Source organism: Sylvia atricapilla, chromosome 2 (genome assembly GCF_009819655.1).
Source record: "Sylvia atricapilla isolate bSylAtr1 chromosome 2, bSylAtr1.pri, whole genome shotgun sequence".
NCBI lineage: Eukaryota > Metazoa > Chordata > Aves > Passeriformes > Sylviidae > Sylvia > Sylvia atricapilla.
The window spans coordinates 45415772-45435204 of record NC_089141.1 but is presented as its reverse complement, the minus strand read 5'-3'; the positions used below and the strand labels follow the sequence as shown (position 1 = coordinate 45435204).

The window sequence follows — 19433 nt, the reverse complement described above, 5'->3', positions numbered from 1 at the left end:
CTTCATATTTCATTAGTTTAAAATAGGAGAAAGTAATTATTTTTAAGTTTTGTAATTAAATTGCATGGTGCTCTTGTTTGTTGTAATTGGGAGAGAGCAAAAAGTAGTTACTTCCCTGTTATTCCTAAGATGTGAAAGCTTTTAGTTCTTTTTCTCTATTGAAGGAACCTGCACTTAAAATATCTCTAAAGGCAGTCTTTGCTCTATAAGTCTCCCCATCACAATGACAATGTCTCAGAATTTGCTGTCTGTATGTGCTGCTCTCTCTATGTAACATGAATAGGAATGTTATTCCATTTTTGCAGAATGTATGTAGTAGGTACATGCCTCAATTTGCAGGTTGCATGACTGCAGCTGAAAAGTTGGTTTACTTGCTGAGGACCTCATAAAACTTCTTCCCACACTTTTAGTGTTGGATAATAGGTTTCACTCAAGGATGGCAGCATAAAATTAGAATGGCAGTGAGTTAGAGTGGCTTTATGCACTGATGGTTCACAACACCTTCAAAGGTGGTGGGGATGTTTGCAGTGCTGAGATGAGCTGGAGACAGTGTCAGTGACCTCAAGTGCCTACAGGAGTCCAAGAAAGGGGACATCTGGAGTGTCCCACCTGGAGTGTCCTGGTACAAACTGGATTATGGATGCATTTCTTGCTGATTTTGCTCTCCTCTTTCAGTCCAGTGGCTTGTGTCCTTCAAAGTGTGCAGATCCCAGGTGTGTTATCTTTTCCCTGCAATCTTGATTTCAAGTTACCAGCTGCCATAGCTCTGCATCCTAAGCAGGCCATGTCACATTGGCATTCAGGAGTTTCCTTAAACAAATCTTGTCATGCTGGAACAAGAACTGAAAGTGTAGGAGCAGGTTAAAGTAGTTACTTTGGACTTCGATGACAGCTATTAATATTCGGAGAATCTAATTCCTGAAGTGTGTGAGACACACTCCATTTTCAGCTGAATTTCTTCACAGTACAAGGTCATGCTGTGCATGGTCATTGCTGTTGTGACTGATGTGTGGTAGACAGATATTTTTACCTGAGCGTATTTTGGGAGTTGTGACATTGGGAGTACTTTTTGAGCATTTTGACCCAAATAGATGTAAAATATTGCCTATAAATTAAATTTTATGTGAGAGAAATTAAATAGCATTGTTCAAATTAACCTAGGTTTTTGGTGCATTTACATATAGTGTACTTGGTAAATTTTGTGCAGCATCAATACGTTTTTCTACCTTAAAGTCAGGAAGAAACAACTTGCAGAAAGTTGGCCCCTGCTTATGCACTCTCTTATACCTTAGAATTAATTTTACCTCTCTACAGTGATACAATGCAAACTCACAGATCTCTCTCTTATTTTGTAGTTTGGGAATACGTGCTACTGCAATTCAGTTCTCCAGGCACTTTATTTTTGTCGACCATTTCGAGACAAGGTCTTAGCATACAAGAGTCAGCCAAGAAAAAAAGAGAATCTCCTTACATGCTTAGCTGATCTCTTCCACAGTATAGCCACCCAGAAGAAAAAAGTTGGAGTAATACCTCCCAAGAAATTTATTACAAGATTACGGAAAGAAAATGGTAACTTTTTTTTTTTTCTTTTTCTTGTTTAATAATTATAGCAATTGTGATTTAATTCTGAAGCTGACATAGTGGACTTACCTATATATTTGTGGTCTGTAGAGTACCTATATAGAAAGTGCTCTTGGTGCTGTAGCATAAATAAGAGGTGGCCCCAGGATAAAGGTGTAACCCTGGAGCAGTTTTGAGGGAGAATGCTTCTCTCTCTCTCTTCACATTGAGCTAAAGTGTACTGTCATATTGTCACTGGCTGCTTATGAAATTGCTTGCTAGTTTTGTTTCTCTGGGAGTTTAATATTTGTAATCAAAATTCACTGTAAAACCTTTGTTCTTTGTTTTAAAAATATATTTTTTGAATGGAGCAATCAATCTTCCAGACTGAGTCTGTGGAAAGACTTGCCCTTAGGAATTAAACCCTCGCACCTTTTAAAATTGATATAGAATTTATGCAATATGTAACTTGACCTACTTTTAAAACCACTACATAGTTTTGTCAAATTGTTTTTTAAATGTCATCGGTATCCTATGTTTCAAGAGATTTCTAGGGATTTTTCACATTTCCTGTTTCTTATCTGCAGGGCTAATTGATCAGAATGTTTTAGAAAATTATTTGATGTTAAAATATAAATGAAGCCTTGTAATCTGCTGCTCAAATTCGGTGCATTTTTATAAAAACAAAACTTTTCCTTAAGAAGTAATTACTATATTTAAATGAACTGTATGAGGTTCCATACTTAACACTGCTGCAATAAAAATGTTCATACTGTTGCAGTCTTTCCAAGACTATGAATGCAGACTGAAAAAGCATTTAAATGGTATGATGACTATCTGTAGTAAAAACAAGAAGTAAAACATTGTGTTGACATTCCTAGTTTGACATGGCTCTTCCAGCAAATGCACTCCATGAGCTGTAATATTGTTAGAAAAAGAGCTCTTGGGTGCTGTACAATCGCTTGCCTGTGCAGAGCAGAAAACTCATTCCCTTCTTTGGCACGTACACTCGAGTAAGTGTGCTTGTGCTTGACACATTTACAGAAACAGTTTGTTATAACAAATGCAGAGAATCATTCAGATGGGAAGCAGAAAGCAAACCACAGGAGCCATTAAGTTCATTATAGAAAGTGTTCTTTGTAATGTGTAATTATGTCATGCCACTAAAATTCTATGCAGAGCAAGGCAACTGGAAAGCCTTCAGTAGAGAAGTCAGATGTGGAAGTTCAACTGTTGTCTTTTTGGGTTGCTTTTAATGATGATACTCCCACCTTTTGTACAAATAAATAGCTGCATTCAGGCTGCAATTACAGGGGTATCATATATGCTATTAAGTGTTTATTGTAAAGGTATATAATTTTGAGCCTTAAAGAAGAGTTTGAGAACCAGGTCGGTGTGCAACAGCAGTCTAGAGTCTCTTCAGTCAGTGTCCAGATACACCAGGATGGTAAATAAGGACAAAGCCTTAGTGTATTCCAGACTACAAAGCTGCTGCTCTGTCTTGATTTGCAATATCTGAATACAACATGCATATATTATACATCTCTGAACTGGAGAGGAGCTTGTCACAAGGGCATGTAGTGACAGGACAAAGGGGAATGACTTTAAACTGATGGATGACAGGTTCAGATTGGATGTTAAGAAGAAATTCTCAACTATGATGGTGGTGAGGCACTGGAACAGGTTGGCCAGAGAAGCTGTGGATGCCCCATCTCTGGAAGTGTCCAAAGCCAGTTTGGATGGGGCTTTGAGTGACTTGGTCTTGTTGGAAGATGTCCTTGTCCAGAGCAGGGGAGTTGGAACACAATGATCTTTAAGATCCCTTCTAATCCAAGCAATTCTATGTTTCTGTATTAATGACCTTAAAGTTTAATTGCCTGGGAAGCAGCTGCTGACTTGAAGTCAGCTGGAGGTGCACTGTTACATTTGCATTAAGTTCTTCTATTTGTAAAGTGAACAATCTGTAGTTTCCACTTTGCTGTAGTTAATGCTTATTACTGACTGGGCAAATAGCCCTGGCAGGCCTGTGGTACTATATTGTGAAGAACCTCTGAAGTCTTTTACCTCAAGAGACTTGTAGCTCTTGTTCTGCCTTGATTTACTTGATTAAATAAAGACTTTGCAATTGGCTAGACTGAACCTACTTGTCTCAAAAGTAGGGTAGTAGTTCATTAAATAAACTACATGGTTCATACTCTTGCCTAGGTTCATACTATTGCACTACTTAACCTCTCCAAATCACCTAGATTAACATCAGGGTTTCCCTACTTAGCTAATAACCCTGGACTTTTTTTTCTGCTTGAAGTTTATTCCTGGGTGCCATCAGGTGAAACACTGTAAATCTTCCCTGGAGTCCCTGTATGCATTTCAAAACTTGAACTTCACTGAATATCTTTTTCATTCATTTCTCCACTCCTGTACACTGAGGACCTGTCTCTTAGAACATTCTTGGACTGCCAGCAAAGTGATTAATTGCACATTAAAAGATTTGTATAATATTAGCTGGGGTTATAGAGTTCTTTCTAAAGAGGCAGGTAAATTTCCTCTTAGCAATTCCTGGTCAGAGAGAAAAGAAATAATTATTACTAAATCTTTGTTATCCAAGACAGCAGAGATAGCACAGCCCCTGTAGGAGATCCCATGGCATCTGGAGGGGGCAGGATGACCTATACCAGTTCAGGTGGCACTCCACATCCACCTGTGTTTAGGCCATTGAACTGTGCCCTGGTTTTCTCACAGTATGGTTCAGTTTTCTGGTAATTCCAGTGAGCTGAGTGGTTTCTGTCAGTGCAAGCTGACTTGCTGTCCCCTCTTCCCACCCTCTGTTTTTTGGGCTTAGTTTATCAAGTAGGCGTTTTGGGTTGGTGTTGCATTGCCATGAACGATTCGAGATGTGAAATAAAAGACTGGTTTGGAGATTTGACTCTCTTAGAAACCTTTCTGTAGTACAGCACTTAACTGATCCATGAGCAAACCTTCTGTTTTATCTGGCAGAGCTTTTTGATAACTACATGCAGCAGGATGCACACGAGTTCCTAAACTACCTGTTGAATACAATCGCGGACATCCTGCAGGAGGAGAGGAAGCAGGAGAAGCAGAACGGGCGCCTGCCGAATGGCAACGTGGACAGCGAGAGCAGCAGCCCGCCAGACCCCACCTGGGTGCACGAAATCTTCCAGGGAACACTGACTAATGAAACCAGGTGTCTTACCTGTGAAACTGTGAGTTTTCAGGTGAATTCTGCCCTGTTTCAGAGCTGTGTGCTTCATGATTCATTTATCCCAGCAGAGCAAGATATCAAATTAGTTTCTCTCTTTAGTAATCTTTATATTTTGTGTGAATGTTTGCAGTTTTTTTCTTTGTTAGGGAGAACATTCCAGCAGCTGGTGCATGAATTGTAGGAAGAGACATTTGATCAATATTATGAAAATGCCCAATTGCATTTTTTGTCAGTGTGATCATAGTCACCTTCAAAATTTAGATTGGAAAATTCTAAAGTGGTGTATTCTTAATCAAAATAAATTCTGTGATTTGAGGGTATGAGATTATTCTCAAATTTAATATCTTAGAATTTAATGTCATGCTTAGTGATACATCTCATAAGTATTGTGAATTGGTTTCCATGGATTCCTAATTTTTAGATTTAAAGCCATTGAAATCAAGACCCTAGTGGTTGACTTTTGGCACTTTGATAGTAGACTGGGATTCTCAAAAAACATACCTTCATGTTCATGAACAGTAATCGTTTCCTAAATGTCTGTCCGCAGGAATTTTTCTAATGCTATACCCCGAGAAATAAACTCTGAGTATGCTATACTAAAATATTTTTGAGAAGTTCTGCAATAAGAGAAAGAATGTATTTCATAAAAAGTTAAAATTGGATTTTACCAGCTTGAGAAAGAGTAAAAGCAACATAATTTGAAAATGACAGTAATTCTGTCATGATCTATTCCTTAGAGATTGTAAAAAAGCTAAATGACTGTGGTTTTTGTATAACTCTTCATACCAATTTTCTTTAACTTAATTAGATAATGCAGATATGGAGTTGGAAAGGGAGAATTAATCAACTCTGTATATTTCTCACATAATTTTCTCAGTCTTCTAGAAATACCCACCTCTTTTATTTCAAAGAAAAGAGCTTCATAATGCTATGTATAATGTAACTAGAGACTATGAGTAATTCAAGTGCTGATTCCACACTACCATACTCCTTTTCTGGCAGATTTCCCTTCCCTAATAAGTATTTCTTGGCAACTGTCAATTGTTTCTCTTCTACTTCTTGAGCTTTTTTTTTTTTTTTTTTCTGGAAACATGAGTTCAGCCTAAGTCTTTTGACACAACTGGCATCATTACCTTTCCTCACTGTGACATTGTGAATTACTGCTGTCAGAATTTTGATCTAGGTACCGTCTTTAATGCAGTTTTAAAACACTGATATGCTCTTTGCCAGCATATTTTATTAGTTATCAGGCCTATCATAATTTTGAGAATTCTACTAACACTGCTCAGGGTTGGGGGTTTTTTTGTTTGTTTGAGTGGTTGTTTGTTTGTTTGTTTTCTGTTTGTGTTTTTTTGGGGTTTTTTGTTTTGGTTTTTTTCTATTAGCTATAGCTAATAAAAATATTCAGCTATTGCTGAACAAGAGAATAATCTGGAAACTATTTTATCAGTTTCTGTCTTCTGAGTATATCAGCTTATGTCTAAAACACAGTGACCTGAAAATGAGCACTTAGAAACACATTTGGACACATTAAATGGGTAGTGTTACTGTGAATAATGTCTTATTTTCAAAAATACTGAGCATATATGATTGTTTTGATGTTTATTAGAAGCTGTTGGCATTTAGATTCTTTCTGTGTTTAGAAATACAAGTTAAAATGTTAGGAGTACTTTGAAATAGCTCATGTACAAGATTACAAGCAATACTGGATGAATTAGTGCTTCTTAATGACAAGACAATATCCCTAGTATATTGTTAATTTAAATTGGAAATTTATTGCATATTTAAATATAAAGCATAACATATATCTTTGCTCAAAGGTACAGTCATTATTCGAATTGGACAAACCTCCTCAATGTTCTTAAAATGAGCAAAATTTTATTCTAATTTTAGTTGTCCTGGTTGTGGAAGAGAGCATTTTGCCAGATACACTGTTCCATTAGCCCATCTTAAAGATAAAAATTGAACCGGCCAAAGATGTATCCTCAGTTTAAATGGACAGTGGAGTGTAAGGAACATAGATATGATTCTTTAACAAAGATCTGTGTTGTGACTCAAGCCACTTTATTAAATGAACATGTTACAAAGGGATTGTAAGTTGTCTTTACATGTTTTTAACATGATTTCACTTTACAGTGCTTTCACCCTTCCTTGATAGAGGCAGAATGATGAAGTGAATGTAAATTTTATGGCTAATTTGTAGCAATGATCTAGAAGTTAATTTGCTTTACAGATATCTCTCATGGTTTAAGGAGGAATAACAATAAACCAGAAAGTATTGTAATTGGCTTCATTAAGATTAAATTTCAAACAGCTAAATGTAGCCAGTACTTTTACAGAGAAATATAGGAAATTGTCAAAACTACCATATCAGTCTCCAGGTGAACCCATCCTGCTCGTGGGTTCAAATGACTCTACAAGGCATAAAATTCTTTGGCTCAATTCTGCTTTGAGAGAAGGCAATAAGGAAAATCCCAGTGTTCTCAACTGACTACTATAGAGCCTTTAGCTATGCCTGATTGTAATTTCTCTCCTTTTTTTTTAACCAAGATAAATCACACTTTTTTTTTCAGCTTATTTAAAACTACTTTCTGTTTTAGCACACATGGCAGTCTATAGTTCCAAGAGCTCTTTTGCCAGTGAGCAGATTCACATTGCCAGTGAAATTCCCAGCTGTAAGAGATAATGGATTCTGTGAGTGTCAGCCTTCTGAGCCTTGTGTTCTGTGCAGCTTTGGTCATCAGAGTACAGCTGAGCTGTGTGGGTGCAGATTACGTCCCTGCGGTGAGAGCAACACACCATCCTCTTCAGCCAGAACACTGGAACATCCAAATTCCTCACTACTACTCAGATGTTCATGTTAGGAGCATTCAGGCAGCTTTTTGAACACATCAGGGGTTCAAGTGATAAGGTTTTTTGATCACGCTCATCTTTTTTTAATTCTAGAGATGATTGAAGTATATAGCATTGCTGATAATAGTCTAAGAAGCTTAGTGATGTTTGTTTGAAACAGAACCTTTATAAAAGGGCTTGTAAGATTCCAGAGTGGCTTTTAATTTATTTTTTTTAATTAAAATGGTATGAGTTCATGTTAAAAATTTGTTCAAACACTAAGGCTCAAAGAATCTTAAAATTAAGAATAGCAATTTATAAATCGCCAACATAAATGGAAAAAAATCCACTCGGCTATTCTTGCAATAAAGCCTTTAATGGTTCATCACTATCCTAAGTGCACAGTGGGCTGGCTGACCTGAGTGAAGTGTTTTAAGGCCATGTTATCACAGAGAATGGAAATTGTCCTTTTGCAAGCTTCTGTTTTCAGTACCAATCTCTTTTTAACCAGAAGTAGAACATATCCCTTCCCTTCTCTCCATATCCTCTCTGCCCTCACAGCTTCTGCGTGGGATAAAGCTGCTTGGGAAATCTGTGTTGTTTCACGTAATTTTCTTTGATTAGACCAAAAGAGGAAGAATTATCTAATTGCATGTCTGAATAACACTGATCACATGACTCCCTAATTCCAGCTGTCCTAGCTGAAGACTGCAGCAGCATAGTATTTTCTAGAACTGATTTTTTTTTTTTTCCTGAGCCATTCTTAATCCCCAGTTACTATGATTTCCACCAGAGTTCTTAGTGTTATAAATGCAGGTCTGATAATTCCAAGAGTGATTTGCCAGGGAACATTTTGAAGAATTGTCCACACAACTAAACCATAATGCATCCCTGAATACAGGAAATGTGCAGCACACTGAAGATGCAGGTGGCTTTTTTTTTCCCCCACTCTAAAATTTTGTAAGTTTTCCATATATGTTCTGTGACCTCTCTAGAAGTATAAACATTACACTTGAGTATCTGAATATTGCAGTAGAAATGATATGTACTGACATAGCAGTTATTTTTGCTATGCACACTTAACTCTTGGAAGCACTAGGAACAGGACAGTGGGAGCCCCATCCTCTCACAGGTATTAACAGAGGCTTTCAACTTAATTTCATGAATGTTTGGATTTGCCGTGTGGTATTAATTCTTAAATATCTTGACCGTCTGCTTTTTTCTTTTTTTCCATGTACACTGTCCTTAGGAGCTGTGTGTTTTCCATCTCTTGATTATCAGAGAACAACTTTCCACTTTTTTTTTTTTTTTTTTTTTTTTTTTTTTTTTTTTTTTTTTTTTTTTTTTTTTTTTTATTCTGAGTTGCAAAGGGAAGAATGCAAATCTCATGTTTAAAAGATCAACTTACATTATTTTCCTGTCACCATTTCACTTTCCCTGCATTCAATCAAGAAACTGCAGCTAGGTATCTTCTCTAAAAGCATTTACTTCTGTATCTAGGTAGAGGACATTCTCATGAGTGACACTGAGTATCTTTAGATACAGAGAGGACACACTAGCAGGCAAAAGTTAAGGTTGCACATTACTGGTTTTTAAAACTTCAATAACATACTTGGTTTTCAGGGCAGCTGTGGATTTTTTTTTTTTTCATCATGTGTCAGGATTGGTGGTGGAATTTATTTTCTGCTTCTAGAACGTTCTGTTTTACTTTCTTGTTACTCTTACATTTTTGTAAGAATTGGCTACTATTCTGCCTCTATCAAACCAAGCCCCAAACTCTCATTTGTCAAATCTACTTTCTGCTGTTCATTTTAGAGTATGAGTCTAGCCACAAAGAGGCTTCAAAACACTCATGCTGTTTATTAGGTACACTGTGATGTGCAAATGCATAACTTACGGTTCAAGAGAGTCAAGGAAGAACAGAAGTGGGAGCACTAACCAGAAGAATCACAGTGATTCTGTTCTTTTGAAAAATCTGAGATGTAGAAGAAACTTGGCATTAATATCATGGATCTGAAATTGCAGCATGACAGCTGACATTATATACACCTAGGTATTCATGCACACTTCACTCTTCCTGAAAAAAATCAGAAAGTACAACAAATCTCTGAAATAGAAAGGCTACTTGCAAATATTTTTAGAAGGGTCTTACAGGGTAAAAAATACATTCTGTCAATAGAAAGTGGTATTGAAAAACAGAAGTAAATTAGTGTTACTTGTTTTAAATATGTTCTATTGGGTCTTCTTTTCATGCAGGTAAGCAGCAAGGATGAAGACTTCCTAGACCTTTCAGTTGATGTGGAGCAGAATACTTCAATCACTCACTGTTTAAGGTAGGCAGAAAAATCCAAATTCTTGTGGCTTATCTTTACCTGCTCCCCCAGAGAGCTGACAGTTTTATCTTATGTAGATTCACATGTATGAAGTTATGTTCATATTGTACATTTATATGGACACTTCATATAAAAAAAAAAGTATATACAGCTTTCTTTTTTTTTTTTTTTACTCAGGGGTTTCAGCAACACAGAAACTCTGTGCAGTGAGTACAAGTATTACTGTGAAGAATGTCGCAGTAAGCAAGAAGCACATAAAAGGTACATCACAGTTAGGGAAGGAGAAAAATAACCCATACATTTCCTGAAAATAAATAAATCTGTTATAAATTTAATGATAAATAAATTTAATGAAAATTTATTTTGTGTGTGTCAAGGAGAGAACACCCTTTCCCCCTTAATTTCTGTACTCTTCTTCCACTTCAAAGTAACTTGCCTTCATTCCTCTTTCCATGAGTAGTGAGAATCAATATAAAGCATTTTGGGACTCCTTTGATCAATGTTTATTTTATAAATGAGAAAATAAATTGTCTTAAGACAAAAAATAAGTTAAAAAGCTGAGTTAAATTGTCAGTGACTAATCAAAGATAATTTGCAATGATGAAAAGTCATTGATTGCATGCGACTTTTTAAACTTAGTTTTGTTTGAGAATAAAATAAATTTTCCAGTTGCTGAATCAGTTTGATAGCTCTTTTTGTAACTATTGTTGTTAACTGAGTTTCTGATTTCTTAAACATGTTTGATTGACATGCTTGACAGTGCTCCTGATAATCTTCAGAAGCTCTATGGAGGCCTGAAAATCATTATGTTTGTTTGAAAACAATTCTTGCCTGGCTAATAATTCTAGTCGTGTTTACACCTTGGAAAAACCTGTCAAATTTGTGTACTGTGTGATTGTTTATTATCTGAGGAAGTATTTGGCTGAAGGAGTGGGAACCTCTGACATGCTTTACTGGTTATACCACTGCTGCTGGTTATTTGGTTTACCACAGACTGCACACACAGCTTTTGCATATCTCATCTGCCAAGTCTGCCTTCACACGTTGCCTAAGCTTACTAATTGGTGTCTGGTAGAGTTGGAGAATCCAGGCCTGGCCTGTTTTCTGTTGCCTGAGCTCTTTTTCTGTGTGGGAGGCAATGTGATCCCTGACCAATATAAACGGGGTTGACATAAACCTGTCTTGTAGGCACTTCCATATTGGCAAAACACAGCTTTGATTGTTTGTGTTTTGGGTTTCATGTGGGGCATGAGTTCAGTTTCACTACAGTCATATTTTTCTTCCATCTCTGTAAAACAGTTTATCTTTGATGGGGACTACTCAGCTAGCCAAGATGGTGTACCAAATTTCTTCACCATTGAAAGAGCTCCTATTATCAAACACAGTTACATTATAAGGAGAGGACTTAGTTTTGAAAAGAGAGCAGAAATTGTAGCCATAATATATTAAAAATGGAACTCTCACAAAAAAATAGTTGCTTCTGTCATCTTTCTGCCCTGCCCCAAATGTTTTCATTTCCTAGTTCCCTTGTGGGTAGGTCAGTTGTCAAGGAGTTTGTCCACAGTCCCCTATCTGCTGAAAAAGGGTTGTCTTTTACAAATTTCCTGACATTCTGAAAGAATCTGGGCTGTATTGCAGAGACTTTGGAGCTGCCTTTTGGGGCTGGAAGTTTGAAGCATTGGCACTGTGCTGGTGTAAGGCACTTGGCTGTGCCAGAAGCAGAGCGCTCTGGTTTGGTTGTTCTGTTAGGATGGGCAAGTTTATTGCCCAAAGGTTTGGAAGTCTGTGTTTGCTGCCAGGCCAGCCGTGGTTGGCTGAGGAGGGTTTGTAGGCACTGATGTGAGATCTCAATACCTCATGCTAGGGAAAGGGGCTATTGAGCCCTCAGTGAAACTAGGTCACTTTCTGGCTTTGAGTGCCATAAAACATTACTGTGACATTTGTACAAAATCACTGTGCCAGAGCACAGCCTTATCTTGTTTGGATAGCAGGAGGCAGGTGGATAACAGTGGCCTATTTGTGTCCCTTGGAAGTTTTAAATGAATGGCTAGGAAAACTTGGAGTAATACTTACGTGACAAAGTGATGTAACAAAGCTTATTTTAAAGAGCTTGTTTGACTTGGCTGGTGTACTGGGAAATTCGGCTGCAACAGGACCTCTGCAATAGCTCTGTTGCAATGCCTGCACTGTATATCAAGTGGGATATAGGTATTGCTTTTGGGAACTCTGGAAAGCTATGAATAGATATTCTTCAAAATTGAATTCTGTGCTATGTGACTTTTATATCTTAATTATTATGTGAGTTCATCACAGCTGTTTTTGTATCTTACTGTTTTAAATACATTTTCAGTTCTTTCTCTCTTTCAGTTAAAAATCTCCCTTTAGTTTAGCAACACAATATACTTTTAAACAGCTGATTATTTTGGTTTCTTTTAATGCTTGCAAAGATTTTGAAAGACTTCAGTAAAACAAGTTTCTTGTTTGTTGACACCAGTTGAATGTTTTGGATGAATATTGGAATTGCTGTTGATTTTTGGGGGTTTTTCTTTTTTTTCAGGATGAAAGTAAAAAAGCTGCCTATGATTCTGGCTCTCCATTTGAAGAGATTTAAGTACATGGATCAGCTGCATCGATACACAAAACTCTCTTATAGAGTAGTTTTTCCTTTAGAGCTTCGTTTATTTAACACCTCAGGAGATGCCACCAATCCTGACAGAATGTATGACCTTGTTGCTGTGGTAGTTCATTGTGGAAGGTAATAACTCTTGTTTTAAGCAAGGGATTTCTCTATAAGCATAACTGTGCTTAAAAGAACAACACAAAGCCAGTATCATATAAATCAATAGCATTTAAAGACTTTAAAAAGAAAAGTTTTTTAGGAAAAAAAGTGTTGTGGGAACAAACTGCCATTCCTGTCAGAAATTATGGCCTTGTTGCTTTGAAAGATCATTGTGAAAAGTGGTAACTGTATTTCACATTACAGATCTTTATGTGAACTTAACTATGTTTAAAAAAAAACCAACACAAAATGCACAATATCATGTCATAATATATAACAACAGTTTCTAAGGAAAAAAGCTTTCTTAAGAGGGGAAGGTTTATAGAAAGATTAATTTATAAAGCATTTCCTTTAGGGTGTGTTTTTTTTCTTAAGGCTTGAGCAACATTTTCTGAAATATATCCATATATTATGTATTTTGTAGATTACCTTGTTTCATTGCTTTCAAAATAGGATTGTTAGGTTTGTATTTAATTTTGCCATATTCAGCAAATGTTCTTGTGGGTTCAAGGCTTAAAACCAGGTTGTTCTACAAACTGCTTATTGAGTACATAAAAGCCCCAAAGTTGAAAATTACAGTTTGACATCTAGTATCACAGAGTAATTCATGTTGTGAGGTCAAATACTAAAATTCAAAGCAGGATAACTTTGTAACTTTGACATTAGATTAGGTTGCACTGATCCCAGTTTCAGAACAAGGAATCCTAATTTCATTTTATCTTTGTGCAATTTGCTCCAGTTATTCAGTGTTCTCACAGTGACTAAAAAGAAAAAAATAAATCTCAAATTGGACAATTTTGGAAAATAAGCCTTTGTGCAATGGTTTTCTGGGACACTTTTGTTCTCTATTATAAGGGGAATTCTTTCTGGCCATTCTGACCATTTCTGCCTCCTTCATTGAAGCTGAAGCCATGGGCAGATGGTGTTCATGGTGTTGGTGATCTGGTACACAGACATCTCCGCCAGGGATGCCAGCCTTCCCTCCCTGATCTGGGCACAAAATCCATAGGAGTGCTGCTTGCCAGTTAAGGCAGTTCCAGAACTGCTTTAATTCAGTTGTACACTATCAGTTGTAAGGTTCAGCTGTTTCAGAAATTGTACTGTTTCCTTACTTGAAACTTGATGAAAAATAAGACACTCCCAAAGTTTTGGTGGGTTGTTTTTTCTGGCATAGTCATGGAGAAATTTCTTGTCTGCCATTCCTGAAGAGGCTGAGCATTGTAACAGTTTTGATTGAGAGCCCTTCTCATTGCTGAGCTTCTGGAAACTCCTGAACTGCCAGTTTAATTCAGTTTCTGTTTACATCGGACCAGATAAAGTGACTGGATGAGCAGCAGCTCGTTTTTTCTTCCTGAAGATCAGAAATAGTTTGGGATCTGTTCTGTCTCTATGAAATATCAGAATGCTTTCTTGATTTCACTACTGTGTCTCTGTTTAAGATTTCAATTATATTTTCAGTGCCTGTGCTACTCATTCCTTATTTGAAATTATAATCCTTTATTTAGCATAATAAGTAAGACAATATTATGAGGGTGATGTAAGTAGAGGGTAAAAAAAAAAGGGAAGACACATCTAAACAGAAATTGTAGCAGTAGCTATTTTAATTGCTGTTATGTATTGCTTTTCTATGAGAAGAACATTTAAAGGGAATGCAACTCCACATATATGCGTGTTATGGTTTATGCTCTTTCCTAATTTTATTTTACAGTGGCCCTAACAGAGGACATTATATTGCAATAGTGAAGAGTCATGATTTTTGGTTGCTTTTTGATGATGATATTGTTGAGGTAAGCCCAACCAGAGCACATGCACCCCCCTTGTGGATATGATTATTGAAAGTGTGCTGATGAAAAGAGGCTTTAACCCCAGTCTAAGTGAGCAATAATTGTGTGTGCAGAGCTGTGCCTTACAATTTGACTCTACAGCACTTCGAATTGCATTTTGGCTTTTATACTTAAAAGAACTTCTTTTGTTTATGACCACTGTCTTTCACCATTGTTTAATAAACTATTCTGTGGCAAGAATACAAATAATGATACAGGTAAATTGGATTTTAGCTTACAATACGTAGGAACTTAATGTAATACATACAACAACACTTAAAAATTTATGTATAAAACATACATAGCTGCTACCCCTCTGTCCAGTTGATGGCTGGGGGGGAGCTGAAACATAACAAGTATAAGAATTATTTGGATTTTATTATTTTATGTAATTTTGTGAAAGTTAATTCGGTTTGACAATAACTTTCAGAGTGGAACCTATTTTTTTATGTGTATATTATGCAAGACATTCTTACTTCTGTTTTTTGTGGTTTTACATCCAGAAAATTGATGCACAAGCTATTGAAGAATTCTACGGGTTGACATCAGACATCTCAAAGAACTCTGAATCTGGTTACATCCTCTTCTATCAGTCTCGGGACTGAGGGGGAGCTTTAGTGAAGAAAGATTTTTCTGTCTCACATCTTCTCTATCCTGGAATGGAGCAAGCACTGAAGAGAAGGAAAGCAGGGATCTCTAGGGGCAATAGCACGGTTTGCACACAACTAAGTAAAGAGTTCGGGGTTCTTAAAACTTTTGTATCATTTTCATTTTATTTGCTCAGGTATCATGCTGACTGCACATCTCCACTGCATCCCATAAGCAAAAAGAGAGATACCAGCCACTCTTGCAGGAGCTTTCCTTTGGGGAATACCATCTCTCTGGTCCTAGTTCAAAGCCCATTGAAGCCTTCCAGTGGCCTTTGAACCAGGTTCTCACTGCGCTGCCGGATTGGTGCAGTTAGGAGCGTTAGAAATCTGTATTTTATACAGACTTTGTGTATAAAAGGTAAAAGATTCCCTCTGAAGTTAGTTTCCTGTGCTTAAGTTTGAAAGAAAGAGGTTTGGAGGGTTGACATGTAGCAAGAGGTTATGTCTGGGCCCGACTCAATTGCCTTCTTGATGGAAGTGGCTTAATTGAAGGTGTAAAGTGGTGTCAGGGAGGCAAGGATGCTTTGCTTCTCTGGAGAAGCTTACATTATTTATAACGTGTGACCGGGAACAATCAGTCAAGATTATGGCTTTTAATCTCCGTATGGGGAAAGATTTGGTTTGTAATAGTTTATTTTTATTTATAAATTATTGTAACTTAGCATCTTGTGTATTGTCCTTTATTCTAACAAGTATTGGAATTTTATATATTAATTTGAATTTAAACCGATTATGTTTAAATATTAAAGGAGAGAAAATAAAAATTACAAAACAATGCCTACAATATCTGAAAAAAAAAAAAATCATAACACAGAAGAGAGATTTCCTTCTGGAGGAACTGGTATCTAACTCAGGTACTTTATTTAATTAAATCAGAATAAACTCTCCCCATTAATGGGTGAAAAAAAGTGATCAAACTATTATGTAAAAGACTTAAATTGTAAGAAAATGTTGGTGCAGTGATGGTTTACTGGTCTTTGTAGTTCTTTGATGATTTGTTAATGGTTTGTACTCTAGTCAAATTAGAATGATTTGGATCGAAGTAAACAATTTTAAGAATATTATTTCTTCTCCGAAAAGCAGATCAACTTCTGTTAAACATTAAATTAAATCTGAGTAATAAGAAGAAATAGGTTTGGAATTTCATGAGACTGAAGATACCACATTGCTGTAAAAGTAATAATATTTAAGTCTTGTACAGTGGAAATTTTTGAAACTAAGCAGTTTACCTTGCTTTATGAAACATTGAGAATATGAAGCATTAAGAATTAAATCTTGGCAAAACACCTGATCTGTAAGAAATGTGAACTATTTGACATTCTTCACTTAGGAGTACATTGTCTGACCGTAGCTGAATGTAATTTCTGGAAGGTCATTGGATGTGCATTCCAGATTATGGCAATCGGGTCTTGGATGTCCTTGTCACTCCCTTGTCAGCTAGTGATTTTTGCATTACTGTAATTTTTCTAAGGTTATTTTATTGATACTGTTACAACTTTTAAAAAGAATGTCTCCTGTCTGCTGCTATAACTGACTATTTACTTACCTGTATCTTTTAGCTCAGGAAATGACTTCACCTATTCACTCAGTTGAACAAATCTTTAACAGGGTCAGTAAATAAATTGGGCTATTTAGCAACTGTCTTACTATAACAAATCGCTTTTGTAAGATGCAGAGTTTCTAACACCTTGGTTTGGCTAGAGTTCTTTTATAGAAGATTATGTATCATTATTAAACTACCAGCATTGTAAAGTAAAGCCTAAATATTGTGGGAGGTGCAGAAAAATATGATTGGATTTTTCTGAAAGGATTCAAATAATGTTAACATCTATTTTTGGCTTTCAATAGGAAAAGAGTTAAAGGGGTAAAATCAGTTGGATAATGGTGCATGTTAGAAGGATGAAGTCCTTTGCATACTAAAGGTACAGTATGGCAAAAGAGCTGTCATATTACCTTTTGCTAATTTGTTTGGTCTTTTTTTTCTTCTTTTTTTTTCTTCTTTGTTTTTTTTTCTCTTTTGTTTTAATGTAGTTAAAAGCTGAGGCTAGTTGATAAATGTTTTATACCTTAGCAAAACTCAAAACATTTTTGTTGTTTCACTGGTTTTACTCCTGCTATGTATTTTTATAAGATACTGACTTTTATTTTGTATAGGGGTTTTGAGATAGTATTCCAAATTATGTATTTTATTCTTCTTTTAGTGCAGCTGAAATAATTGTAAGTTCTTAATTAAACTGATGTCAGAAACAGCAACTTAAAATGGAATTAAAAGAGACAGAAGTACGAAATATAACTGATTGGTATGTAAAACATTATAGGATTTTTTCTTGACTGTAATACAGTGAGGAGTGTGGGAAAGTTGTCAGTCATTGTAAATGGTGGAATTTATTTGCTGTGTAGCTATGTAAATGTTAATTGGGATTGCAGTCCCTTATTTTGTATATTGGAGCAAAAAACTTCTATTAAATAAAGTTATGTTGTCTAAAGATACATCCGGTATCCTTTGTGGAGCCCAGATGGTCAGTCAGCTGCCTTCTGTACTTTATAATGTTTTCAAACAAAAAAACCCGATGTGGAACTTGCTGTATTAAGCCAGCTGCCCTGAGGCCTGGGCAGAGAACTGTGTTTGGTTACACTGCATTGTGTCTTACTCGATGTGTTGTTAGGGAAATCATAGGGTGGCAGCCGTGTTTTGGGTGGTGTGCTTCTCTGGGAGTAGTTTTTGGCAAGTCCATGGTCTCTGAGGCAGAAGAGAAGGGAGTTTAAAATACTGTTCTTCCTGGGCTGCTTCTCCCCTAAAAACAAATTTGTGCCTTGCCACAAAAAAATATATCCGTTACCCAAGGGATTTCTTGGATCACTGCCTTGTGGGAGGGAAAACAGAAGGAAAGAGAAATGCGAATATTTACAGCATTAACGTGAGAGACTGACAAAGCCCCCCGAGTCCAGCATCAGAAATGCAAGCTGTAGCTGGTTACAGTGTCCATGGATCATTCTTCACTCCGAGTCCACTCTTCTTTTGTAATGCAAGTAAATAAACTTGGTGGTTCACAAACAGTTCAGGCCCTGCCACATTCGTAGTTGTGATGACTGTACCTGTGGCCTCTCATTGCCTAGAAATGGTGACTTGTAATGAATGGTTAAATCAAGTTGTGTTTTCAGAGTTTAGTCACAGATCAGATTGCATCTCCTGAGGTGGCATTCAGATGGTGGTAGCACATAGAGATTTGGGGCCACTTCAGGTTCCCCACAACAAGTCTGTGACATCTGTGTAGGGCTGGCAGATTAAGGTAAGATCCACAGATTTGTTTCCTTCTGGAGCCTGAAGCTGGGTAGGACGTCCTGGCATGTTTCCAGCGGAACAGAGTGGTGGTTTGTTGGTTTGCATTTGTGGATTGGGTTTTTTTGTTTTCATTTTGTTGTTGGTTTGGAGTTTTTAAACTTGTCTGAGAGCAGTTTCTTGAAATTCCTATTAATAGATGAAACCACCTCTTTGGCTACCTTTATCTCTAAAAGAAGAAAATGTTTCATTCCACAATAATTATCTGTCGGCTGCAGTATTACACTGATGATACTTCTGTGACTTTTCTAAAAATTTAAAACAGTGCAGGTATTGACTGTTTGCTTCCAAAGAGTGGCTTTACTGTGTAAGGTTTCCATTTCCCTGCTACATTTGTCTGAGTTGATCTTAAGTTTGTGTGTCTCAGAAATTCAGGGGTTTTTTCCCTCCTGACAGTGCAACATGCACTATTAATGGTTTTTGTCTCTTAAGGCTTCTAAGTCCTCTAACCTCTCACAGCATAATGTGAGATGTATAATACATTAGTCTCTCTACCTGTGAGCCTCCAAGTGCCCAATTATTACTGAATTAATATTCTACATAATCTATATTCAAGGGTGGTGCACTTTGCAGCAGCTTTGCCACTGACTGATTGCTATAAATGAACTGTGCAAGTCAACTACCATGCAAACAAACACAAGCTTCATCTCTTAAATACAGAGATCCCTGAAAGCCATTGTTTCCAGGTTTAATGATAGAGTGTGGTGAGGCAGTAATGAACTTTCTTTGGTCTTTGTTAAAATATATTCTTTGGGGAACTTCTATAAGACTGTGTTGGATATATAAGGAAGATTGTAGATATCACCAGTTTTGAAATTAACTGAGTAATATCTTTGAGTTTCTTAATAAAAGTACAGATAACTTATGTTCTTTCTTTCTCTCTACTGGCTTGTTAT

General features: G+C 36.6%; 1 protein-coding gene across 2 annotated transcripts in view; it reads left to right on the top strand.

Moving 5' to 3' along the window:
- USP12 (ubiquitin specific peptidase 12) overlaps window positions 1–17687 on the top strand; it is a 32809-nt gene extending 15122 nt beyond the window's left edge. The window contains exons 3-9 of one of the 2 annotated variants that reach the window (XM_066313103.1): window positions 1496–1569; window positions 4555–4781; window positions 9869–9945; window positions 10123–10206; window positions 12503–12700; window positions 14433–14511; window positions 15051–17687. In XM_066313103.1, the coding sequence (XP_066169200.1) occupies window positions 1496–1569; window positions 4555–4781; window positions 9869–9945; window positions 10123–10206; window positions 12503–12700; window positions 14433–14511; window positions 15051–15152 (841 nt within the window). In that variant the 3' untranslated portion in view covers window positions 15153–17687. Of the gene's footprint in view, window positions 1–1355; window positions 1570–4554; window positions 4782–9868; window positions 9946–10122; window positions 10207–12502; window positions 12701–14432; window positions 14512–15050 lie in introns of both variants that reach the window. The other variant, XM_066313102.1, reaches the window with a different exon arrangement.
- Window positions 17688–19433: the final 1746 nt, after the last annotated feature.